Here is a 27998-nt window from a genome sequence, read left to right as displayed (position 1 = left end):
CATAAATCGGTAGATCGTAGAAAACTTTCCTATGGACCATACCCGACTTTTCGTCCATTAACGCACTCGAAATCAGCTGCCATTTTCTGATAATCCTATCACTTGCCGCATCGCCCTGGCTCACCTGCTTTTGCGGCACTAAATGAAATCCCCCGCCCCTGAGCCTGACATCAGCAGACGCGTACCGCCCATTTCCCAACGCCAAAGCACGTTTCGTGTCAACAATCGCTGCGCCTCAGCTAATGATGTGTCGCCATGGAAATGGCAGGACGCCTTTTTCCTCAATAAGTATAAACACACCGTTTCACAACACACAGCAGCCGATTTTCGATTCCATTCCTCGCTCTGTGTTACTTTGAGTATTCTGTGACTCGTTTCTGTGCTCTGGTCAGCTACCTTCGCCGCTTCTAGGCCTTGTGAACACCTGTACCATCTCTGTAAATTATTTTACTTTCTTTACCACACAATGGCTACAATAATGCTGTATATGTACGAGCCCGAGTACACCGAGGAGGAACTACTGGAAAGGCAAGCACGCGAAAACGATGGGGATTCGGACGGCAGTTGGGAGGACCAGTCAACGGATGAAGAGCCTGGACCATGTCGCATGGACGGCGTCTCCACCTGGTGCACATGCAATCGGTGCGAGCTAATGCCAACTGAGGAGGAGAACTGCTGCTGCCGTGAAAATTCCGGGTGCTTGGCCTACATTTCGGAAGGCGAGCCAAGTCCGCAATGCATCACCGAGCTGCCAGAGTTCAGGGAAGCCTGCCTCTCACGGACCGTGTTGAGGATGATGATGGTGCTTATGCACGAACTTCGCGGCACTGTTCGTCCGCGTAATCCGAGTAACGAGTAAGTATACTCTGGTTTTGATGTCAGTGATGCCACTACTATGTCATGGTCGTCTCCCACATATAAAATTACATCTACATATCATTCGAATGCATGTAAATTGGGTCCATATTGTGCATTTTCTAGATAGAATTTTTTTCAAAGCAGAATGATAAGAAAGTTTTGTCATTTTAATACAGTTTGCATCTTTCATTTTCACAGGTGGTACAGGCTGGTGGCCTATCGTTGCTTCACTTGGTGGCTTCACGGGAGGCTCGGACACCGCGTTCGGAGAGTAATACCTGCCTGTGCGGTACTTGCCATTAGACAACATTTCCCAAGCGACAGTGGACAATACCGCGGATTTTCCCTGGATGTGCTGCAACCGGAACTTTACAATGTGTAATGTTTATTATTTATGTTCAATTGAAATTAAGATCTAAAATAAAACCCAACATATATTTTAACAATGGTTGTTTTCATTTTTTAAATGAATCTAGTGTGTCTCCATTGAATAGTCTTCCTGTGCCTTGTCTTGTCACACCACATGTCTCCGGCCAGCATCCTCCCTCACGCTGGCCGCCCACCTTCAATCCACATAACCTTTGAACCCATATGCAGCAGACATACATATGTTATTTTGCGGGTTGGCATCAAGCCTCCCGGCCTTGCCTCCTCCCCCAAAAATACTTACCACACCACTTTGTTCAAGCGTTGGCAATAAAAGGACATTGGATTTTATTGATACAAAACATGGTTATAGGTAAATAATCAACATGGTTGATCATAATAAATCATCCTTTTGGGCACCGGGTACAGAGATGACCCCCTCTGGCCCGTGCCGCCTTGCCACCACAGGCCAGCCTGCTGCTGACTAACTGCCTAGGCATCCTGGGTCTCCAGGGTGAACTGCACCCATATATTCTCCTGGGAGGCTGAGGTATTTATAAACTCACCCCCCTGCCTTCCATGTACTAGATCCTTCAGCCTGCCTCTTACATGCAGTTAGATGGCCTCTCCTTGGTGAGGACCTGCAGCAAACGAGTATTGTCTGCACGACCAGCGCCCTAATCCACACCCCGCCCTATCAAAGGCAGTTCGCACCGGGGTACTTGTGCTGGCAAGTGGAGCTGTCGGGGAGCGATAAAGGCCAAGAGGTGCCAAAGACCATGTACACTTCAAAGTGGTCTATAGAGCATGGGTTGTTGTTCCCATGTCTACCTCCAGACCCCGTGTCTCCTGTCAAGCATCCCCCCTCACGCTGGACGGCCCCCTGCAATCCACATAAGTGTGTCTCCATTCACGAGTCTTCCTGTGTCTTGTCTGCACGACCACCGCCCCAATCCACCCCCCGCCCTATCAAAGGCAGTTCGCACCGGGGTACTTGTGCTGGCAAGTGGAGCTGTCGGGGAGCGATAAAGGCCAAGAGGTGCCAAAGACCATGTACACTTCAAAGTGGTCTATAGAGCATGGGTTGTTGTTCCCATGTCTACCTCCAGACCCCGTGTCTCCTGCCAAGCATCCCCCCTCACGCTGGACGGCCCCCTGCAAACCGCATAATGCCACGACATATAGACGTCATTCATTCACAAACACACCCCTGTTTCGAATTCTTTATAACCCACTTCATATTTCTAATAAGCACTTCTTTGCGCTTTGCTAGTCAACCCGTGAAGGTGCTGGTTATCTGCTCTTCGTCTCTGTGAACTTCCGTGACCACTCCGAGGAAACTCCTCAGTTTGCAACCGTTGAACTGCTCCCTGTTGTACGACAAGAAAGTACTCTGATCCCTGCATCTAACTGTTTGTTCGTCAAGGTAAGGCCATGTACCATAATCATTTTGCGTCCAATTTCTTTTCGTTCAAGACAGTACATGCAAGGAACTAGTCACATGTTCTGAGTTTACATTGGTATTCATAGAGAATTGTTGATCTTTACTTTTCAGAACTTTCCACAATGCCTGCCTGTTCCATTGGCGGTTGCCCTTCGAAGACCCATAATAAATCTGAAGGTACTATAATGCATGTTTTCCCTAAGACAATAGATCAGATAAGAGAATGGGTCCGATATTGCGGATATCCACCGTCTGAGTTTGAAAGTAGAGTCCTAGAAGTCTTTGCGGACAAGAGGGGTGATCGATACCGCATCTGCAGCAGGCACTTTAGCTCAGACATGTACTCCACATCATTGCTAATAAAGAAGAACACACCGCGAGCGAGGCGAAAATTGCTCTCAACCGCTATTCCCACTCTATTCGTCCACATCCCTCCACTGGTGAGTCAAGTTTACGTATTTATCTCTCGGCCTTGCGGTAGTGTGTAGCATAAGCTAACAATAATTTCCCCATTTATGTATCCACTCAATATGAAGGCGGAAGATTCTCCATCCGTGTCGTTATTGCAGTCATCAGCCACTTCAAGCGCCTATCGGGTAATCTTACTTGGCTATTCTGCCACTGACTTGTTTTAGGCATGTAAATCAATAGATTTAATTTATCGTGTAATTATTTTACCTAATGGTACACCCTTGTACTCATCCTCTAGTCTTTGTTTTCAGTTATAATTATTGTTATCCAAAATAATGCAAGTACTGTCTTTCAGGGAGATGCTGAGGAGTCCAACGTATTGACGACAACCGTTGATGTCACTCAGATGCTCGAGGTACGTTTCCGGACAGTTCCATCGATGGAGATCATCAGATCTTGCATTCTTGTAGCGTGATTGTTACACACAATGTTTCTTTCATTTTTAGCCATTGATATGTCCTTCTGTCGTCGCCCTCCTATGCGTCTTCTTTTTTCAATATTGTTTTCATTACTAATGAAAGTCCTATGTTTCAGGGAGTCGATGGAGCATTAGTCCAAGAAGAAGGGGGAGCATGCAGTTACGGGTCGGCGCAACAGCTTGCAGAAGTGTGCACCGCAGTTACATCGTCCCTTGATGTTCTTATGCATTTCGAGGTATGGATACTGACAGTTCGATCAAGCGAAATCATATGACGTGATTACATCCGCTATACTTCCATCTTTATTAACGCAAGTACTATGTTTCAGGGAGATGACGGAGCTTCTTCTACAAGAACATCACCCCTAGTAGTTGATGCAGATCTCTGGGTGGTGACACTTCCAACGATCGAGCAAATCGAATCATATTTACATATCCATTATTTATTTTAGACAACTGATCATTTGTGCAGGTCTATTTAGATGAGCCGTTGACGCCTGCACAAAGTTTATGTTCTTTTTAACAAAATAGAAAACCAAACTAATGCAATTACTGTGTTTCAGGGAGTTACTGATCATCTTCAATAATATCATCAATGGAAGTCTATGAGGAGCCCGAGGTATGGATCTTGACAGTTCCATCTAACTATATCAACAATGCGTGAATAATTGTCGTTTGAATGTTCTACACAAAGCGTTCATTCGTGTTTTGCTATTGAGATGTACGTGGGTATTGGTCCCCAAGTACATTTTGTGTTTTCGATATTATTATACATACTAATGAAAGTTCTATGTTTCAGGGAGTCGATGGAGCGTCAGTGCGTGATGGATGTGCTTATCATGAAAATATAGTCGTTGCAGCGCAAGAGGAAGTGGAGACATGCACACACGAGTCGGAGCAACAGCGTCCTGATGTTGAAGTTCGAGACAAGAAAGTTTCAAAGAAAAGAAAGCAAAAGAAGGTTAGTGTCCTGGTCACTATATTATGTTGTTTTTCACTGTTAATAGTTCAATACTGTAAGTTGTGTTTAAACTGAACATCCCTTTTCCAATCTGTCCTCTAGTTGCGAGTGGGTGTACGAACTAGATCTACACAGACAGTGAAGCGAACGAGAGATGTTGCTTGTCAAACCTTTTGGCAGGGACATGAGACTGGAGATGCATCGTGCCAATGGGAAGAATATGAAGTGATTGACAACGGAGCTATACCACATCCAGCCATTGATAGTGAATGTCCTCCTGGTAGTTCGGATGCAGTCGGAGATCAATTCACAGAATCCACACCCGCAAAAACTAAGACCGCGAGAAAGTTGAAGAAATTGTTTTATTCACCCATCGCCGGAGAAGGAACAGATGTTGCAATGGAAGAGAATGAAGTGGACGACAATGAAACACCATCAATATCACTGAACATAGCGGAAGACGATATCAGATTCTACCTTTCATGTGAGTGACATGTCCTCAACGTTACAGGCCGAACCAGCTGGGATGCAGAGTGACAGTATAAGGAAAGAGGCCAAATTCATTGTATTCGATAGTTGTTTGATTGATATTATTATTCGGATGAAATGTGGGCATTCGGTTGGTGGGGAAGTATGTGGGGAGCCATTGATTAATGTGACTCGTGCAATTCGAGGCACTAACCTTAAAATACATGCCACCTGTACAAAATATCATCCTTTCTCATGGTCTGCACAACCCATGCTGGGGCAACTGCCAGCAGGCAATCTACTTTGTGCAGCGGCTGCACTTTTTAGTGGTTCAAGTTTTAAAAAGTTAGAGTCTTTCTTTCAGTTTGTGGGAATCCATTTCATTGCGAAAACTCACTTCTACAAATACCAAACCGATTATCTATTTCCAGCCATTAGCGAAGCTTGGAGAATGGAAAAAATGTCTATTGATAGTACATTCGCGGGCAAACGGTTCAGGCTAGCCGGTGATGGACAGTGCGACAGCCCAGGATTTTGAGCCAAGTACTGCACCTACCACTTTCAGGACATGGAAAGTAAGAAAATTGTGAGTTTGGTGGTCGTGCAGGTGTCACAAAGTACATCCTCAGTGGCCATGGAGAAAGTTGGCTTTGTAGCATCATTGCAAGAACTACAATCGCGGGGAATGGTGATCGACCTGATAGCCACGGACAGACACGTTTCAATTGCCAAGACAATGAGAGAAGAGTACAAAAATATAAATCACCAATTTGACGTTTGGCATCTTGCAAAAACAATCAATAAAAAAATGTCGGCTGCAGCTAAAAAAAAAAGATATGCAAGGTATTTCACAGTGGTCCAAGTCAATCAGCAACCATCTTTGGTGGAGCTCAAAAACATGTGGAGGGTCGTTGGAAATTCTACTGGAAAAATGGCGGTCAGTAATCCTACACTGTAGCAACGTCCACCGCTGGAACACAAACCAACATTTCCACAATTGTGAACATGGCCATTTGTCCACAGAGGAGGCACGGAAGAAGAAGTGGTTGATTCCTTCATCACCCACTCACAAAGCCATTGAAAAGATTGTATTTGATAAAACTATAACAAGAGATTTGAGGGGACTCACGGAATTCTGCCACACAGGAGATTTGGAGGTGTTCCACAATATGTGCCTAAAGTACAGGCCAAAACGATTGCATTTTGGCATGGAGGGCATGATAAATCGGACTCTTCTAGCGGTCTTGGCACATAACCATAATGTTGGCCGTCAACAAAGTAGGACGACCGGAACTTTAGGGACGCTTCGCTACAATAAGGCCTTCACTAAAAGAAGTAAACAATGGGTGATCAAACCAGTGTTTGAGGATATGCAATATGAGTTTATTGAGAGACTTATTGTTGACGTCCTAGATAGGCACATAAATGGAGTTGTGAACGAACCTGTGCAGGGGAAAACTGCATTGCCACCCAACATTGCCTCTGTTCCATGTCCACCTAAAGAAGAGCTCATTGAGAAATACACATCACGGTTTAAATGATTGTAATTTGATTGTCTGTTCTCTCGAGTCTCCTCATGTCGCAGGCCCATTGAATATGTGTATCTATGTAATGTGTAAATAAAAGTGATTGCTCAGTGTACATGCAATGTGTCTATCCAACCTTGTTCATCTGCGCATTAAATTAAACCAAACAGTATTATAAATAATTTTTCAAAAAATATAGAATGTCTCCGTATTTATGGTTCTCTGGGGCTGCAAAGCACGCAGACAAAATGCAAAGATGGAGTGTAAATTTCAAGTCCTGTGAGATGGCCTTACACTGAATGTAGCCAACTAGGAATGTGCGCTCGTTCAAAGTGAAGGTCAGCTGCTTTGATTTTTTGCTCGGGTGCCGGAATGGCCCACAACTCAGTATAAGGTTCTATTGTTATTTGACCTTGACAGGCCGGGACCATCCCGAAAGACTTCTTTTTGGGGGTGTGGGGCAATAACGTAAGAAACAATAATGAAGTCATTTCATGTTCGTTCATTAGAAGAAATAACGTCGGCATAGAAGGAGTGGTATTTCGGGGCTGCCCTACGCACAGACACAATGGAAAATGCAAATATAATGTAAGTAACTCTTTAGATGAGTTTATACCGCAATTTAATTACTATACAGTAGCTTTAAAGACGGGTTAAGTTGTACTTGTTCGTTCTATGTGGCATATTGTTTTGTACCGCCTTTATCTTGAGGAGAACCATCTCCTTTTACGGAAGCACCTCAAAACCTTCCTCTTTGCTTCTGCTTTCTCTCTCCCTCTCCCCTGCTACAACTTGTCCACTGTCTGCGACCTCGGTCCTGGGCCCTTCCACTCTCCACCTGCACTGCCTCCCTGTCAACGCCTGCACTGGGGGACTGTCTCAGTATCCTACAGCCCCCCCTTGACTTATATTACCCAGTTGCACTGTCCTAGCTATGAAATAATTTCCCGACCTAATATATAAAATGAATAATTTTAATAAAGATCTGATGGTGAGACTAATTTCATTTTTTATGTTTTTCAAACAGGTACATCATCCATTACTGCATGTGTCACGAGTACCAGACACCGGCGGATGGTTTTTTTAACCGCCAGTTGCTTCTCCGCGTGAACAACGTTACCACCCTGACCATTTTATGGGACGATCGCCAAGTACAAGTATGCCCTTACGCGGTACTAACGGCTAGATGCAACATACAGACCGTTGTGGTGGCCTAGTGCCTCGTTGTTGGAACAGCCATGCGATTATCAGTGCGACCGAAGAGCTTATTTTATCGTAAACCAACACCCTGTGTACTGCACACGAACATCGCTTGCCTCAAGACGAACTATTTTGGATCGAGAGCAAAGAAAAATGCAAATCGCAGAATATTCTCTAAACATTTGATGTCGAATAAATGTACTTTGCCAAATGTACAATCTTGCCGTTTGCTTTTAAACCACAGTTTCATATTCCGAATTGTGGCGCTGTATTGTGAGATGATCTAAGACCCTGTGTACAGCAAAGGAACATCGCGTGCCTCAAAACAAACTTTTTGGAACGTGAGCAAATAAAAATGAAAATCGCTGAATATTCTCAAAACATTTGATGTCAAATAAATGTACTTTACCAAATTTACAATCTTGAAGTTTAATTTAAAAGTACAGTTTCATATTCCCGATTGTGGCGCGCTGTGTTGTGTGAGCTCATCTGTGTTGATTTCCGAGTTCTGTGTGGAGTCGCGTAGAAGACGCCTGGGCGCGTTTGCCTACGCAGCTCAGTCACGTCACGGATAGAGGCGGGGAATATGAATGTTTTGATAAAGTCTGTTTCAGGGGCGGGGGATTTCATTTAGTGCCGCAAAAGCAGGTGAGCCAGGGCGATGCGGCAAGTGATAGGATTATCAGAAAATGGCGGCTGATTTCGAGTGCGCTAATGGACGAAAAGTCGGGTATGGTCCATAGGAAAGTTTTCTACGATCTACCGATTTATGCTTAAAAACACATGGCCGAACCGTAGGGACAATAAAAAAAAAGTCCCGGAACTATCCTTTAAGATAAGTCTGATGTCACGACCCTCGCCCAAAACCCCCTCTGGCAAACCTATTGGCCAGGTGGAGTCAGGACTCGGGCCTCTAGAGCCTGGCATCCTCTTCAAAAGCCCTCATGGGGACAGTCCTGGCGCCTATGGCGCCAGGCTCATACACCATGAAAAACCATGTGCTTGGGAACTACTTTATTGTATTGTCAGCCAACATGGAGGTATCCACATAGCTTGGTTCTTAAGAACCAAGCTATGCGGTCTAGTGTTTTGGGTGTGGCAGCCTAGGGACTACTTTACCTGGACTATTTTGTTGGGGCTATTTAAATCACACCCGAGCAAGACAACACGCTTCGCGTTACTTTGCAGCTTGCAACGTGACGCTCACCGTGTCCAGCTATTCCCTCGAACCTCTGAGAAGCAGAACCTGCAAGGAGACAAAAAGAACATCATTAGCAGCAGCATCTTACCTGCAGTCTTCATCTTTAAACACTCGCAGCTACTGAGAACAGCTTCCTCGAATCTGCACGCCTCCCGGACAGAACGACCTGAAAGAGGAAGATAGAGGCAACATTAAAGGAAGCAGTAGAACTTCTCAAAAGGCTTACCTGGCTGGTCGCCTCTCGGCTGGCACCACTCCGGACATTCCACTCGCGCTGAAGAACACCGCGACCTACAAGGGAGGAAAACACAGGTTAGCAAAGGCAAGACTTTGCAGCGCTGCGTATAGCGCTTACTTACCGCATCATAGCGCTCTTAATGCGCCATCATTTAACAGCGGGGCTCAACCAAGCCAGTTTGCCGCGCTGGAGCTCTGCATACCTAAGGGAGAAAAAAAGAGACTTTTTAAACAAAGAAAGGCATGCAGTAAAGCAACAAAACTGAAGAACAGCAATAAGACCTACCTGAACAATATCAAACGGGCCGGCGTCAGTAAAGTAACTGGACCGCACTCGCCCATGAAAGACAACGCGCCCCTGCAAAGAAGGCAGGACGGAGAGCACGCCTAATTTTACCACAAGGCAGAACCTTCCCCACAGACCACATCAGGGCAAAGCTGAGAAGCATACCAGCGAGTAACCCGGCTGGGTGGCGTCCCTGTGGATACCAGGTGAGCGTAACACCTGACTGCTCTGCCACACTACCAAGGTCCTGAGCTAGTACATACTGATGCTAAGAGTTGGGGGATCTACAAACCAATGGGATAGCTTACTAAATCTTAGGCCAGTAGGACTTTGGGGAGTTTTCCTAAATACACAGTGAGCCTGAACAGGGTAGCTGGGACGCCGAGACATCTGTTGAGAGAAACTAAGATAGTTGACAATGTGTGGAGGACCCAATGTATAAAATAAGCAGATAACAAATCTTGGAACTGTAATATTGAGAAAGAGGCAAGTTTGCTCATTAATAGAAAGCCCTGGCAGGAGCGTAAACCAGGCATAAGGATTGCGAGTCTGGGACCCTGCCCCCAATAGTTGAACACATAATAGGAGAGTCAATTCCCCTGGAACTGGAAATGGGACATATTGTGACCAGGGAATCATCCCCCCTGGTGCTCTCAAGAGACTAAAAGAAGTGGTGTTGCTTCTTGACCCTGTGTTGACCCTGTGAAAGCCTGGGACAGCTCAAGGGAAGAGTAAAAACCCTGGAGATTGTGAATTGTAGAAATCTGGGAAAGTTCAAGGGAAGATCCATACCCCTTGGGAGTGTGAATTTTATGAGACCTGAAGAAACGCAGGGGAAGGGAAGCGCCCACTGAAACTTGTGGAACTTCGTTTTCAGCGCCTTTCTTTGGAACTGTGTGTTGGAACTTTGGAAAAGAGCTGCAAGTGGCCAGCTGGGAGACATTTCCCTTTTCACTTTATATTGAGTTTAGAATGTAAGGGTCAGGTTAGGATTCGGACGCAGGGTGGAAAACTTTACTTTGGACACCATTTAGTTTTGTTGAGGCAGAGAAACCCCTCTTAGAGTTAGGGCGAGATATGATTTTCTCCAACTCCCTTTTTAATTTAATTAATAAAAGTTTGCCAACCACCATGATAGCCCCGTTTCCGGGTCTTATTCCCGATTTCTTCCATAACATACAAAACAACCTACTACAGTGACAAGTTGCAATATACATACATCAAGATTTACATAGGCAGAAGCAGAAGAGACAGAGTCAGACATTGCTTAACATATATTACATGCCCGTATTGTCCCAAAAAGAGGCAAAAGATACAATTTCATACTTAGTAACATAAAATGGACACCCTTAAAAGGTACACACAGGAGGGCAGGGAATGTGAATGTCCTGAGTCTCAGAACACCGAAATATCACCTTGTTCGTCCTTCGCAGCCCACACCATGAGGTCTACACAGGCGGCGTTTGCTTGGCAACGAAGTTTCAGCGGGCCCAACTCGCTATGTAGGCGGTCTACATCGTGGAGGATCTTTTGTAGTTCTGCCTGGCTGCTGTTGAACTGTTCTAGCACAAAGTCGTGAATCTCCTTAACAAAGGAGGTCTGAAGGTCTGAAGGAGGAGAAGAAAAAACTGTGATACAGGCTCACGAGGAAAGTGAGCAACCACGTGGCACACCTTGGGATGAGAAGTGCACCACTCGAATGGTATCCTAAGAGTAATCAGCAATAACAGAACACAATGGGTGATGTCACATAAGGAACCAGCAACACATTAAAAAAAATAGAGGTGGTAATACTGACCTCTTTAAACACTCCAATAGATTTGCTCAATTAAAGCCAATAACTTCATACGATTCACATTGTTTTTTTGTCAAAAGAATTTGATTAATTTAGTGTTCAACAACAGAACACTACAAGGCTTATTCATATCGATTAACAGAAACGTTTCACTGTGTCATCGTTGCTGTGCACTGCGCTCCCCTCCCTCCCGCCGCCATAGAAAAAAGACATAACACCCTGAAGGTCACAGCATGTCAAGAAGGGTGATAAGACAATACCACATCAGCAAGACATTGTTCTCTCAATACAGTCACTTAAGAAACATTGTTATATAATTCAAACAGATTGAAGGTGCTCCACCTTTGCGGGCATGTGCATGCCCTTTACTCAGATGACAAAAGGCAACAATGGATCCCATTCTTAGCTAATGCAATAGTGGTCTCAGATAGAGTCGCCGAACTGTTTTCCATGGCCAGTAAATACCACATTCTGGTCCACCAAGCCTGAATATCGGGTTATTTCCTTCACTTCCAATGTGCCGCTATTACCAGCTTGGCCACCAAAAACAGTTGTGTTTCGATGAGAAAGACAGAGGTTTCTTGGCTAGGGGTAAGCCAAGCCTAGCAAGGGGCTCTGGCCTGGCTCTTAGCGCCAAATGCCGGCTGAGCCAGGGAAATAGGTGTGCGAAACAGGTGGTGGTGGCGTGGGGGGATGAGGTGGGGGAGGGGCCTGTGTCAGGGTGGGAGGGGTGTAGAAAAGAGGCTGGGGTGTGAAAAAGAAGTGAAAAGGAGCTGGCGTCTGAAAAAAGAGGGGTGAGGGGGCTGAGTAAAGGAACTGATGTAGGTTAGGGGCCGGCAAAAGGGATATCAGGGGAGTTGGGGCGAGACAATGGGTGCAAGGGGGATAGGGGCTAAGTAAAGGTTTGAGGGGTGTTGGGGACCGGGGAAAAGGGGTGTGAAGGGGATAGGGGGTGTGAGAAACCTGAAGCTGTCTCACCCGCTAGTCCCCAGGGATCAGTCATCCAGGTGGCCAGGACACAGCCATCGCTTTGGATCCAGTTCCTGAGGGGTGGAACAGTGTGGGAGGATCACCTGGATGAGGGGTCTTCGTGGAGTGAAAATGGGACACCAGATGGCGAGACACGGTATCCCCTTCCCTGTAACACCTTTACCCCATCCTACCAGGTGGGATACTTAGGAGTTCAACTCCCTGCCCCCTTTTCCAACAGGAACACTTTCCCACGGACAGCTCACTGTGAGAGAAAACGGACTAACACCCGAGCTGTATACCTGACAAGTCCAATACAATGGTCAGGCAGGGGCAGGCAATTACTGATCATTAGACACACACCCGACTTCCATCACACTTCCCCACATGGATAAAAGGCAGAGCACGAAAGCATACTGAGCAAGGCAAAGCACACGAGGAAGCAGCAGTTCCAAGAAGGCAGTTTAATATACGGCGAAAGACGGCAAGAACGAAGAGGATTGCAAGGAGGTAAGTGCCCTTGACCTTTTCACCGAAAGACCATAACATTCATGAGCCTTCGAGAATAGGAAACATAAGATCCGGAATGAAAGCTGAAGAATCCTGCATTGTGTATCGGAGGTACCCGAGGCTCGCACGTGTCGATAGTCAAGGCGGGGAAAATCGTTCGCCGCCGTGGTACTGTCTTTGGCTCCTACAACAAAGCAGCTCCAGTGAAGTCAGCAGAGCTGATGAGTTGGTGAGACCGATACCACACCGGTCTGTGTTGAACCCACGGTTGCAAGAAGCAACATTGTATAAAGAAAACTGAAGAGAACAGTGTATGAAGCATATGTGGCAAGCGACGTGAATATTATTAAAACAGCAGATGAATTATTGAACTTTGAAGCCCAGATACAATACCGTAGACAGAGTGGTACGGCAACACAAGGGTGCTCATTCGAAAGTCTGTTAGGTATCCAACTGAAAGGTGGCAAATGTTAAAAGGAATTGTGAAATCGAGTGGTCCTGCAAAAGGTCAAGCCAAACCCTGTGCACACTCGAAAGTCTTCGATAGTTGATATTAAAAATTGAAATTGGTCTGAGCCCGGCCGAGGGAGACCAATTGTATTAAAAGGGTATCTGAGCCCGGCTGAGGGGGGTCCGGTGAAATGGGAGTCACGCGAAAAGGAATATCCTATGACCATTGTGTTCAGAGGATCTCAGCCTGGATGAGGGGGATACGGGGTGAATAGCGAATCACCTACTTGTACTTGTGAAAATCTACAGAGGAAAATAACGTATTGTTTATTTGGTCGCAACAGGCCCTCTGAATGAAGAGACTTTGATAAGCAAAGAGTTGAGCACAGAAGGCTCTGATGCTAATGATTGAACTGTATCTTCGTGCTAACGAAGCCAGAGACTGTGCTGCGCTCGAGTGAACCGCCTTGTCCTATGCTGAAAACATGGGGAAGAGATGCAAACAGTTGGAACATCCTGACATATAATTTTGTGAACACTTCTTTCTTTTTCATAACAATGTTTCACACACTATTTGTATTTAGAGGTAAGGATTTGCAATAGGTTTATTAGTATAGGCCCTTTTATTTTGACAAGACACCACTAGGGCTGTGTTATTATTTGATGGTCGTAGCTTGCTCCAATCTGTAGATTTAGGATTAGATAGGTGTTTTTGAAACCCTTTTTGAAGTTCAATAAACACACTTGAACTGTGGTCACTTGTGTATGTCTTAGTGTTGATACCATGCCTTCCTTACATGGTTGAGAAAAGAAGGGTGGGAAACGGGGCAGGAGGGCTCTAGGGGTAAGAAAAGCGGTGAGAGGGAGCTGAGTAAAGCGGCTGGGGGGCTGAATAAAGAGTTTGAGGGAGCCTGGGGGCCAGGAAAAGGGATACGAGGGGGCTGGGGTTGGGAAAAGGGATATGAGGGGGTTGGGGCAAGAAAAGAGGTGTGAGGGGCTGGGTAATGGGGTTGAGAGGCCAGAAAAAGGGATATTATGGGGGCTGGGGGCTGAATAAAAAGGTTGAGGTGGCATGGGGCCAGGAAAAGGGATATGAGGGGGTTGGGGTGTGAAATGGGGTGAGGGGCGAGAAAAGGGGTATGAGGGGGCTGGGACAGAGAAAACGGCATAAGGCATAATATGGGGTTCAGGGTTTGGGTGTTGGTGCAGGTGAAGGGGCTGGGGGCAGGGAAAGGAGAATGATGGACGGGCTGGAGTGGGACTCAATTAGTGGCTAGGGCGGGACAGGAAGTCAGGCGACCCAGGATTAGAAGTCTGATAAGCATGCTCCTGTTGTGCTGTCAGCACTTCAGGAGCATGTTTTTTGAAAAATATATATTTGATTTCTTACTCGGCGGGCAGCTGGTCAGAGTAGGGTCAGGCCAGAGCACAGGTTTGGGCCTGGGCCACCCAAGCCCCTAGAGGCTTGCACAGCTCTAGTCGTGATAACGCTTCCACCCTTAGGGAAGAGAGGATCAATTCCATCCACAGGTCTCCCCAGCAACACTACCCCCCTGATGAAAAAGGGAAGTCCTGTTCCATCACCTGTGATGCAAATGCCACAACTTCCTCCCAGAAGGTTCTGATCTTTGGGCAGTCCCACCAAATATGTGAAAAAGAGCCACTTTCCCTGCAATCTCTCCAGCAATCCTCAGGAATATCCTTATTATTTTTTACTTAAGCAAGTAGGTGTCAAATACCACCTTTGGGTTAACTTATATGCTGTTTCTTTAAAGTTGTACAGAGGGTGAGGTGATCTTGCGTCATACCCATATGCTTGACCATTTGTCACGCACCCCTGCCTCACGCGTGCTGCTGTGCCCCTTTGCATCTCGCCCCAAGCCATGCCCAACACCCCCACTTACCTGTCGGTTGTCCCGTGTCTTGGCGCCTGTATCCATGCTGGCCTTGGTCCTTTCGGCAGAGGTTTCCCCGTCGTGGGGGCAGGGGCCGCAGCACCCTGGGCACCGCCATTTCTGTCATACTGCACACTATGGCGGCAATGGTGCCGGTTGGCAGATTCCACCTGCCAGACACAGGAAAGCCTCACTTTCGTGCTGCAGGTTTATTTACACCCGCGGTCATAGCGGCAAAGCACGTCTTAATGCACTCCAGCAGGTAACTAGGTTGCTGCTGTTGCCTTGCTTTTGCCTACCTTGTCCCCTTCCTTGCTTCCTGTTCCCCCTTCTTGCCTGGTTCCCTGCCTTTCACCCTTTTACTCCATGCTAGCCACAGAGTTACTCACCTTGGCTGCCGATTATCATCGGGAAATGTCTTGACAGCCGCCTAGGCTGCTGTTTGTCACCCGAAAGTCTCCTGCCATCCTGCCATTGGATTCAGCTTTTCCTGTAGTACCTCCCCTGTCAGTGTTTGCACTGTCCTCACACCACAGAAATACAGATAAGGTCTCCATGTTGTGTGGGGAATTGGGTTGGCAACACTAGATACCAGATCCCTGGGGTTTTGTCAAGCTGATTTCCTGCATCGCTGAGGCAACTCGTCCAAATACGTCGCAACGGATCACTGTGCCAAATCAGGTACGAAACACCGGCGGGACACCACCCTTGACACCATTCCTCCTCATTAATCTCCCTTCCCGCATCTCTGGCCCAAGCTCTCATACATGTCCAACCTACCTTTATGAGCTGCCAGAAGTGTTTTGTATATATTTGATATTAGACCAGTGGCCAGTAGGGAGCATGCCTTGATATTTTCAAATAGGGTCAGATTTCTTGTGGCGGCTTCTCTGTGCTCTTTATTTATCACCCAATGCCTAGTTTGACCATGTTACAAACTGTCCTCCTCCACCAGGAGAAACTCTTGCTTGCTTAAATGATGTCACCTCTGAATTCCTAAACATATCTGCAATGCACCATCCTTTATTTCCTCTCCACTTGGGGGTATCCCTGGTGAGTTCTCGGGGGTAAATTCGGGATTGTTGTGTATACGCGTAAAAGGCGATGGGAACGACGTCAGGTGATGTTTAGCGTTGACCTGTCCCATGACGACAGCATTTACCTAGTTACAGGGTTCATATATTGGGATTTAGGCCAATTGTGCTTTGGTAACCATAATGCCCGCCATAATGGCATACCCACTACTGCAGTGTCCATCTTCCACCGCTGTTTGGCTGTGCCGACCTAACACCTTTCACAGAGGATCTTAAGGTGTGCTGCATCACAATAAGCCGGGAAATTCAGACACTGAAGACCCCCCTCTATCAAAGGGTGCCATAATGTTTGGAGTCCCTGCTTCTACCCCCGCCCCCTGCCAATTATACCTCATGACCTCTCTCTGTAATTTCACTAATTCCTGCCCCGGGCTTTGACAGGGAGTGCTTGAAATAGATAAAGTAGATGAGGAAGAACATTAATCTTTACAGTATTTATTCTACCTATACAAGAGAGAGTTAGTTAACCTGTCTATTTAGGTTGTACAGCTCTGTAATATTTGCCACTAGAATAACCCCCAAGTATTTAATGCGTTTGCCTGCCCACTTAAACAGGAAAGTGCTCTGCAGAAGTTTCTTTTGTTCCGGGGGTTACCGTCAAGTTCAAGGCCTCCGATTTAGTTTAGATAACTTTAAAACCTGATATAGACCAATATGCCTCCTGAAAATCCTTCAGGGCGATGATCGGATTTCTAATAGACAACAGCACGTCATCAGCAAATATGGTGGCTTCATACCGAGCCGGAACACTACCATGAACTTACGCAGATTACAACAGGTTATAAACCAAACTGAGGCTAGCACGGAGGCATGTGCACTGCTATCCCTTGATGCCATTAAGGCGTTCAATTCTATATATTGGGAATGGCTCGTAGTGGTTCTAGAAGGTTTCGGCTTTGGCCCGGGGCTAGCCCTGGGTTTTGTATCAAGATACTTTATACAAAACCCAGGGCTAGGGTAAAAAACGGAAAGTATGTATCTGAGGTCTGGGATATATGCAGGGGCACTAGGCAGGGATGTCCACTATCCCCCCATGCTTTATGTACTAGGACTGGAACCTATTGCCATCTATTTTCGGAAACAATTCTTCAATGCTGGGATACGCCTGGGGGGAGTGGACCACATCATCTCGCTTTATGCAGACGATGTGCTGCTATATGTCACGGACCCACACAATAACGTGCCCACAATGCTAGATGTCTTAGACAACTTTGCGAAGGTCTCGGGCATACAATTTAGCAGGGCGAAGTCCTGCCTCTTCCCTCTAGCTGGCCTCAAGAGCAAGAATATTGTAGGACTTCCTTCGGTGGGGATACAGTGGGAGGTCACCTCTTTTAAATACCTGGGAATACACATAATGCACACCCCTGCACTGATGCACGAACACAATACGCAATCCCCGTTTTAAGGAAATCCATGAACTTCTGGGCAATACTTCCCCTATCTATGATGGGCAGAGCCTCAATAATTAAATTGATTGTCCTCCCTAGATTCCTGTACAGGTTTCAAAATGTACATTACTACATCAATGCTTCCTTTTTTCGCCGCGTGATTTCCTATGGGGGAAAGGAAGACGCAAGATAGCACTCACCACCTTGGTCCTACCGCATAGCCAGGGGGGAATTCAACTCCCAAACTTCGAGAAATATTATTTGCCAGCGCAACTCAGTTTTGTGACCAAGTGGCTAGCAGACGATACCACATCTGAGACGCCCCTGCTACAACCCTTTGTCTCCCCGATCCATCTGAAGGAACTTATTTGGGCCCCCAGCCACCTGATGCGAAATGCCCCCTTCTTGGCTGCCCTAGGGCGAAAAGTATGGCACAGAGCAGAGGCACTCGCCCACGCAAAGCATCACTACTCCCTAGACATACCAATGATCTCGGACCTATGCTGAACCGACATGGACCTGCAACACCTCAGACGCTGGGAAGAAAAAGGTGGCACCTTTAAGGAATTAGAAACACTACAGGAGGAAGCTGGAATCCACACGGGCCAGTTTCTGTGGCATCAAAGGATACGGACTACAGCACGAAACAAGTGGACAACATGGCCGGAGGAACCGGAATCAAACCCTCTGATCACACTATTGTACAGCTTGGGAGAGAGATGGAGACCAGTGTCCCAGATCTATGGCCACTTGAGTGACACCCCCAACCCACGAAGTGCTGATCTGAAAAGAAGATGGGAAACGGACATGGGCCGGGAAATGGCTGATGGAGAATGGGAGAGGGCTCTAGCGTACCCTAAAGCAGTCTCCAGAAACCACAGATTTAGACAAATACAACTGAACCGGTTACACCGAACATATTTGACCCCATCCAGGCTGCCGAAATTCAATAAATCACCACACTCTGTCTGCACCTGGTGCGGAGAGAAAAATGCGGACCTGATTCACATGTTCTGGTCGTGCACCAAAACACAGTGCCTGTGGACCACCGTACAGCTGACAAGCGAAAAAGCAGGGTTTACTAGGTACAAGTGGACCCCGGACGAATGCCTACTGGGAACGTACCCCAGGCCGGCCAAACTTAAACACCTGGCCAAATTAATGGGCATCATGTGCATACTGGCAAAAAGGACAATTGCAATGTCCTGGAAAAAACCCGCAGGACCCCAACAAAAGGTATGGCACAGAGAATTGGAACGTTGGGTACAAGCTGAAACAAAGGCATGGGAAGACAGTGTTGCCAGGTCCACGGACGCCTCGAGCATGACCCTAACGGCCTGGAAAAGAACTCACATGATCCTTGTTTCACCCCTCGGATGACAAGCCCCCATGAACAAGAACAAACCTGTGGAAAACGGATTCACAACCAACATCACAGGACCCCGAGAGCAACTAGCCACAACTTCACTGGGTCCTTACAAGCTCATGTCCCCTCTCCCCCCTCCCCCCGGCTTGCCCAAACCCCTCTGAACCGACAGGCTGCCCTGCCATGATGGAAGGAGCACTTGGAGACAGTTAAAGTTGAATTGTTAAACGTTAATGTCTTATTACGAAATGCTTATTATCCTCTAACTATGGACATATTTTATGTCATGTAAATGTAAAAATGATAAATGCCAATAAATAAATTTAAAAATAAATAAATAAATCAGCAAATATGGTAATCTTATATTCGATCTGTCCAAACTTTATCCCCTGGATCTCCGGGTTATTTTCAGTTCTCCTGGTCAGGGGTTCCACGAGTGCAAATAAAATCGAAGAGGGGGAAACCCTGTTGGGTCCATCTACCCAGCTAAAATACTTGTGTCAAATTACCATTAACCTTCACACTAACCATAGGAGCGGCGTAGATCGCAAACATCCATGTAATCAGGTTGGTCCCAAAACCTGAGGCCCAGTTCACCCTATGAAATATTTTATCGGCATCTAGAGCCAAAAGCATAGATGGATCTCCCTGAAATCTCCTTGTTTTATCAGTCAAGTGTATTGTCGTCCTTATGTTATCAAAGGTTTGAGACTAGGGAGCAACGGTTCCAATCGGGAAGCTATGATTTTGGCAAATATTTTCTCGTCCAGGTTTAAAAGGACTATAGGTCTATATAATCTGTTTTGTTGCCTGACTCATGGAGTCAAACTCTACAAGAGAGGAAGAAATAATTAAACGGGTCCACCAGATATTTCAACAGTTCTCTGCTAAATTCTTTATAAAAATGCCCAGTCAGCTCATCTGGGATTGGTGCTTCATTTGCCTTATGGGATTTTAATCGCCCGCAGCACTTATTCTGCCACTCTAGGTTGCTCCAGGCTAGCCCTTTGTTCTACGTCACCTTCCTCATACCAGCCTCTTTGACATACTGCTTAATCCCGGTCCCTACTACAGGTTCTGCCTGCTACAACTGGTCGTAAAATTCCCTAGAGGCAACAAGTACATGTTCTTCCCTCGTTATTCATTTTCCCTCTCAGTCTCGTAGGGATTTAATTTGTCCCCTCTCCTGCTTTGCCCTAATCACATTTGTCAGGAACCTGTCTGCCTTGTTTGCCTTTTCATAGAACATACATTTCATATTCAGCAGGGATTGCTCTGCTCTGTTGGCAGCCATTGTGTTAATCTGGCCCCTTACCGCATTGACCTTTAATAATCTCAAGGCGCCTGACTGCCTGTATTGCGCTTCTAAGTCTTCTCGTTCAATTTTTCCCACTCCAGTATCTGCCTCCTGGATAAATCAGAGCCCAGAGCCAGAAATGTTGCATGAACTGTAGCCTTAAGAGCATTCCATGTTGTTATTGAATAAGGTATCAGACATATAATTCAAGTCAAAGAACTCCTCTATTTGTGCGCAGATTGCTTTACGTACCAGCTGATCATTAAGTAAATATCTAGGAAGTGTCCGGATGTGGGGTTGGTTCCTATAATCGCCCACCCCAAACTGGAGACTCACCAGCCCATTTTCAGATATGGTAATATCCCCCATGTTCAGATTAGATATCCCACCTCAAAGTATTGTGGCAAATAAACAAACAATCCTGGTGTATGCTTTGCGAGCTTTTTCAGTTGTGTGCTGCTCCCTCCATGTGTCAAAGAAGCCCATTCCGGCCAGCTCCCGCCTTACTACCTTAGACGCAGGAATCCACTGTACTGTGCAAAACTATGGAGGGATCCATGCTTGTGTCCAGCACTATATTTAACCTCCACCCCCCAATCCTCAGGATGATGTCACTGCTTGAGAACAACGATAGCCTGGGAAGGAGCTCAAGTAGAAATTCTGATTGTTTCGTATTGGGTGCAGTAAGGGTGCAGAAGTAAGACTGACACAGAGTGGTCATTGTGATTGGTACAAAGTTTTATTCAAGTGAAAAAAAGTTATGAAACCCTATCTCTAAGAAGAGTTTCCCTGCATCAACCAAAATTACTAAGGTCACAATCAGGATGTCAAAAGCAAGAGTCCAAAGTCCTATGTCAGAATCCTGGCTCTGCCCCTCACACTCTATGCTAAACTAAATAAAGGATATCTTCCTAGTCCAGAGGAATGACTCCTTTCCCCTGGAAAAAAAAGTTTTTGGTTTTCAAAGATCTCAAAATTCAGTCTCAAGTGTTGGGGGGGGAAAGGCCAGCCTTCCTCAGGCTTCTGGTACAGTGCATCAATGGCTGGGGCAATGGCTCCCTTCCCCAGCCTTCCTCGGGTTTATAGCAAATGGTGGGGGAATGTCTTCCCAACAGCCTTTCTCAGGCTTCTTCTCAATATTTGGGGGTCCTAGACACAGGATTCCAAACCTGGTCCCTTTTGTTAGCAAGCACTACGACGAAAAGTGGCTTGGATGTTCCACCAAATTGTGGTGGGTCCTTGATCTTGGTTGGTAGATCTGGTTCCCTTCTACCAGGCACTGCGATGAAAAAGAGGAGTTTGGATGTATTATGAAGTAGTCATCTCACAAGTGGGAAGAAGGAAATGCCTTTATTTGCATTAAGTATCTAAACAATGACCCCCAGCATAACCTCTTTACTCCAGCTCCACTCCTTTAACTGATATTCACAGGAACCTAGGATACAGTTCCTCAGTAAAAATTCCTCACCAAGGTTCCACCTTCCACATTCCAATACACTTCACATCTCCTTTCCTTTCTATAACACACCCTTCTCTTCACCACTGCAACCCTATTCATATTCCACACCAGTCCCCCTCACAGCACTTTCCACCTGAACAGGCCCAGAGTCCAGTAAATCACATTTCTTCCTCACCACTCCCTTCTTAATCCTCACCCAGTCACCCTGTTGTACCACCACATTCTTTCGCCCCGATTCTCATTCAACACCCACCTCTCCTTTTCCTTATCCAACTTGTTCCGCAACTCATCCACCACACAATCTGAATCTCTTGCCCTCCCCAACCAGGGAGGAACACCTTTGATGTTGGCCTTGCAAGCGTTCATCATTTCAAACTCCAGTGACAGCATGTGGTGACATGCGCAAAGCATGCATCCTCTCCTTCACTGCCACCTTCTTGTCCTTCCCACACACTCCCGCTATCTGGATAGCCTCCATGATACACCTATTTGTCCTTTCTACCATGCCATTGCTCTCTGGATGATTTAAAGCTGTCCTCTTATGTGGAATACCACACCTCTTCACATATTGCTGGAAATAACCACCATTGAACAGTGTTCCATTATCCGTGAGAATACTACCCGGCCTCCGGTTGCAAAACCCTCCTGCAACAATTCCAAAACAGTTTCTTCACTAGTCTCTCACAACTCTATACTCAGTCCATCACGACAATAAATCCACAAATACAATAATGCATTTCAGTCGTTCACTTCCCATGTCCACAAGACATAAGACATCCATAGCCAACTCATCCCACACCTTCTCTGGTACATCAACATTTATAAGGGGTTGCGCACAAGCAAACTTCCCCCTTCCCTACTCTTTCACACTCCACACATTCAACAAAATTTCTCTCAATATCCCGATCAAAACCTGGCCACCAATATTCAGTCCTTAACACAGCTTTAGTACTCTTCACACCCAAATGTCCATCATGTACAATACCAACAATACATTTCCAGATAGACGCTGATGAGCTCTACTCTGAACTCTTCCTTGCCTTGCATTCTGTTTTGAGTCTGCTTCCTTGCTTGCCACCTTGCTTCTCCTCCTGTTTGGACAGCCTGGAGTTTGTACCTCAGTGTTCTTTCCTTCATGCTCCACCTAGATGTAAGGTACCTATTCTGTCTGCTTTCATTTTCTTCTCTGAAAACTACTCATCTGTCTCTGGTCCCCCACATCCAGTCCTTACACTGCCTGGCATCACATTAAGTGTGGAGAATCTTGCATGGTGCTCGAGAACCGATTCCTGTCCCTTGCTGGTCTTCACCATTTGAATTATCCTGTGGGCTCTGCATTCCCCTGAGCGATCTATGTAAAGGGACAACTGAAAATGCTTGGTCTTGGAGACCATTAGCAATTGATAAACGAAAATTGAGCAGAGACCACCAGGGGGTGCAGGCAAGATGGATGCCTGATTGTTAGACTCCGTGCCCTGCCCGGGTAAATAGTGGAGCATCAGCAGAGTTGAAGCCCAGGGAACCCCTACACCAGCTGCCGGGACAGCAGAATATGAGCAGCTCTCGAGTAGAGGTGCTGCGTGAGCCCCAACCCTCACATGGCAGCAAAATTGACTTGGGACAAAGGAGCTGGTGGGGCGCAAGGCAGAGGATGCGTGGCGCAGGCCAGGTAACTGCCTGAAAACCGAGGTTCCGGAAAGAGGCACTGTGGTGCTGAGGGACAGCCAACGGCACATCCAACGACAGGAGTGGAGTACTGAAGGACAGCACCCCGGTCCCCAGCAATGGAGGCGGACATCATGACCAGTGCCACCCCTACCCTATTGACCTTGAGGGGCCTGGAGACAGTGAGGAGAGCCAGGGGGACCCCATGAGCAGTCCAACGCAGGAGGGGCACATCAGGGGCTGTGGATAACGTGAGCAGCACCCCCGAGGAGCTGCGGGACGGCAGCCCTTCCTTTTTCTTCCACTTGCGGCACTCCCAAGGTCCTGAAGGACTGTATACCGGTAAGGTCTTAAATTAATGAAGCAGGGTGCTGAAGAAAAGCAAATCAGCCCCTGGCAGCTGAGATACACGAGACCGGTACCACCCCACCCCGGCCTCCCGTGAAGAAATCCTAGAGGCAGTGGGAGGGCCAAGGAGAACTTGTGAGGTGGCCAGGTACAAGAGGGCCACAGCAGGGGCAGCAGAGGGCCCTCCTCGCCCCCACAACCCCCCTTGCCGGCTGTGGTGGGGAATGCATCGACCGCGAGGGCAGACCAGAGGTGAAAGACCACCCCCCTACGATCATGGGGCCTGCAGGACCATGCAGGGAGGCCCCCACCTACTTGGGTGGAACCCATGAGGAAACCGGAGTGCAGATATACAGCGGCGGCCATATCTAGTGGTGAACCAGCAGTGTGGCAGCTGCAGGGACAGCAGTAGGCCTCAGAAGAGGAGCAGGAAAGGCCCATTGCAGAAACTGAGTGACCACATCGAGGAGTGACTGGGGAGGGCAGGGGGCCATGCATGAAGTCCTAGGTCCCAGAGAGCCCCACGGCTCAGTCCTCTGACCCCCCCCCCCCCACAACTCCCTACCAGAGGATCCTAATGTGGAGAGCCCAACTTTGACACTATTGCCTGGAGGGAGCGAACCTAGAACCGGGCGTGGTGGAAAGAGGACCACCACCCGAGGTGAACGATGCAGAGACCTGTAACCCCATACACCAGGCCTGAGGAAGCACGGTGTACCACAGTGGCCAGACTCTAGTTGGGGTAGCGGGTGGATAACCGGGACATCCCAAATCAACCTCTACAGGAGCAAGGGGGTTCGGTAATCTTGTGCAGGCGGAGTGCAAGAAGCCTATTAAGAGGAGAAAACCCGATGGCATAGGTCTCAGGTACAAATGGAGCGTCCCACCTCAACGGACTGGAGCTGAGAAGGAACAGAGGCGATGTGCCCACTACGAGAAGGTGCCCACTGGTTGAACACCAGGACTGCTGACCTAGAGCTGGGGGCCGAGGAACCCCGTGACGGGAGGGAGGTCATCAAGGTACAGAGGTTTCAGGAGATGGGTAACTGACGGGGTAGTACAGCTGGTGTTGAGTTGGCGGGAAGAACTTGGACAATACCAGTAAACGGAGAAAGAGGAAATGGCGACAGCAAAGGGAGGGGGAGGGCCCCACCCTTGTGCTGCGGAGATTGGTACTATGAAAACTGACATACAAGCAACCCTGGAGGAGATACGGGGCATGAGAACCGATATTGGCGCCAAGGTGGCAGACCCCTCTGCAAAGGTGATCACCTAGACAACAGAATGGATGGCCTGGAAGCAAATAACACCTTGTATGTGATCATGTAGACAAAGGTGGCGGACATCCTCCAAAATATGATACGATATGATATGGCATTTGTAACACGCCTATACACAAGTGTTTCAAGGCGCGACGAGGAGGGGGGGTGGAACAAGGGGAGACAGACAACGATCCTACTAGGCCAGGTGTCATTCAGATCGCGCAAGTGCAAGGGTAGAGGGGAAGGGAAAAGTGCAAGGGGGAAAGGGAGAGGGGAAAGTGCAGCACAGGGGTATTATCATACAAGATAAATAACAAGGGCCAGCTGGTGGCAAGTGCAGACAAGTGCTGGGAAGGAGGGCTGTAGGGATACAGACACAGTCCCGCAGTGCAGGGGTAGCCAGGGAGGCAGTGCAGGGGACTATATAGAAAGGCGTGAAGAGGAACTCTGGCTCAAGGTGGACGACATCGAAAGCAGAGAGCAGTGTAACAACCTCAGTTTCTTCAGCTCACAGGAACGGGAAGGGCAATATGCAGCGGGGCTTGAGCGCAAGATACAAGATACCATGGGGATAGTCCTGGGCTCCAAGGAGGGGGAGACAGTTGCCGTGGACGGAGTACACTGTACACTGTGTGGGTGGTGGTGGTGGCAGGGAGCCTTGCTTGGTCATTTCCCAGATACACTACTACCGAGATAAGGTGGATATCGTGGAGAAGGCCAGATGCATGAGTGACATTGGATATGAAGGATCAAAAGTGGCCATCTACCAGGACCTCTCCGCCCAGACGCTTGCGAGGAGTAAGAAATGCGGACCCTTAACCAGATGGCTCAGAGAGAAAGGGGTGAAGTACAGATGGGGATACCCTTTCGCACTTATTTTTGAGTGGAGGGTGGGCAATGCCAGGTGATATCGGAGGAGGACATAAAATGGGCCACAGAGGATCTGATGGGGCAAGCCCAACGAAGGGGGGAGCTTTTGCCTGGCTGGCGAAATGCTGACATCAGGGACACCACAAGGACGCCGTAGGATTCAGGGTGCCAGAAAATTCCGGAAGCTTAATACCCCACCATCCAGAGGGGAAGACACTTGAGGGGAAAAGGAGGGAGCTTAACAAAGTTGTACTATTTGAACCCAACGGTTGTGTTAATACTGACAAGCATCCCTGTAGGGTCAAGTATTTTTGGGCAGGGTGTGTTGCGGGTGCGGGGGAATATGGGGGCCTGACATGGACTTTTATTATAATGTAGCGCTGGGCGGGGAGGTGCACGTTACAGTGTAATCTAGATGCTTTGATTGAGAAGTAAACTAGCTAGGACCAGGGCAGGGGTCCCGGCCTGGGTGGTTTGGTCTGCGATACTGCAATATGGGAAACATGGGACCACAGGTTTTGTTGGGGAGACGTGCAGGCGGGAAGGGGCAGAATGGGGAAAGGGAGGGATGGTCTCATGCAGCGAAGTTCACAGGAAACAGAGGGTGATGGCTCCCACGACACCAGGTGGGGTACCGAGAGCAAGGTGAAAAGAGGATAGGCTGAGCTCCGGATAGCCATGCTAAATGTTAAGGGGCTGAATTCCCAAAATAAAAGGTGACTGACGTGTAACATGTTTCGTAAACAGTGAAAGCCCAAGTAAGGAGTCTAGTCTCGGCTGCTGCCTACTATATTATTTGCCCATTTACGCCCCCTCATAAACAAGCCCAGTGCCGAGACCCTGGCAAGAGCCATTGTGGGCTCTAAACTGGATTATTGCTGTAGCTTACTGACAGGGCTCAGCAAAGTAAAATCCAAGAGACTTCAGGTCAAACAAAATGGGGCTGTGAGAGTCATCAAGGGATTATCTAAAAACAACCATGTTACCGAGGCCAGGAGATCCTTGCACTGGCTGCCGGTGGAGGAGCAAATTTGCTTCCGCCTCCTTACCATCACCTTTAAGTGTACTCTGGGCACTATGCCTGGCTATCTCAAGGATCTAGTAGTGAAGAAAGGCGCCAACAGAGCGCTCGGATCCAACAATCACAACCTATTGGTAACCCTGAGATGTAAATCTAAGAAGTCAGAAAAGGGGGCTTTCTCAGTGGCTGCCCCTCTGGCCTGGAGCATGCTACCCCTCGATTTAAGACTTCAAACCAAGCTCGAGCCTTTTAAGAAGAAACTAAAAGACCTGGCTGTTCGCCTAACTCCCCCCTCCTGGCCACACTGCGGATTTACTCATCGTATTCCCCGTTTCTGGTTTATGTTTGTTCCTTTTCATGTACATCAGCGCCCTCATGCCCACGGGTCCATTGGCGCGCTATATAAGTAATTAAAGTAAAGTAAAAAGTATGCTGGTGCTCTTCTTGCAAGAGACCCACTATAAACAAGGGGCAGAGTCCCTTATCAAAGGTGGAGACATTGGTAAAAACGCTCTGGGCTTCCCATGAGGACCACAAAAAGGACCACAAAAAGGAGGGAGTAGCTATTATACTGGCAAAAATCTTTAAGTTGGTGGTGACAGGTCAAGAGGAGGTTCGGGGGCTGGTTTCTGGGGGTGAAGGGTCACCAGGAGGGTGTTGGGTTCACATTGGCCACAGTATACGCTCCCAGTGTAGGGCAGGTGAAATTCCTACTTAAGATAATGGGGATGATGGAAAACTGGGCAGAAGGGGTCATAGTGCTAGGAGGGGACTTCAACTTGGTAGAGGACCCGGCTAGAGGACCCGGCGGTGGACTGTTGGTCACTGAAGGGGGACGGGCGGAGGGAGGCGGCCAAGGAGAATGTTGATTTTAGAAATCTGTTGCAGGATTACCTCTGGTTGGACATATGGAGGAAACGCCACACAGGCCCGGGAGGGTACACCATTTTCTCGCCTGCATCAATCCTATAGTAGGATAGACAGTTGCTGCCGCGGGAACAGAGGGAGGTGGTACAGGGACCAAGGGTCGAGGTGAAAACATGGTCGGATCACAAATTGGTGTTTGGGGAATAGTGAGTCCACCACCGAGCCAGACGCGTTCGAGGTGCAACAACATATTGATGAGGGACCGAGTATTCCGTGATTTCCTGTGGAAGGAGATAGTGGAAT

The 27998-nt window shown here is 47.6% G+C and overlaps 1 protein-coding gene across 2 annotated transcripts in view; it reads right to left on the bottom strand.

Annotated features, from left to right (window-relative positions):
* The window catches only part of PI4KA (phosphatidylinositol 4-kinase alpha), a 2470135-nt gene that overhangs the window by 2076157 nt on the left and 365980 nt on the right, over positions 1-27998 (bottom strand). For both annotated transcript variants that reach the window (XM_069619956.1, XM_069619957.1), the window contains exon 11: positions 10852-11043. In XM_069619956.1, coding sequence (XP_069476057.1) covers positions 10852-11043 — 192 coding nt within the window. The remainder of the gene's footprint in view (positions 1-10851; positions 11044-27998) is intronic.

Source organism: Ambystoma mexicanum, chromosome 10 (assembly GCF_040938575.1).
Source record: "Ambystoma mexicanum isolate Mex_15411 chromosome 10, UKY_AmexF1_1, whole genome shotgun sequence".
NCBI classification, from domain to species: Eukaryota; Metazoa; Chordata; class Amphibia; order Caudata; family Ambystomatidae; genus Ambystoma; species Ambystoma mexicanum.
Note: the sequence above shows the minus strand (reverse complement) of the source record. Positions and strands in the feature narration are given on the sequence as shown.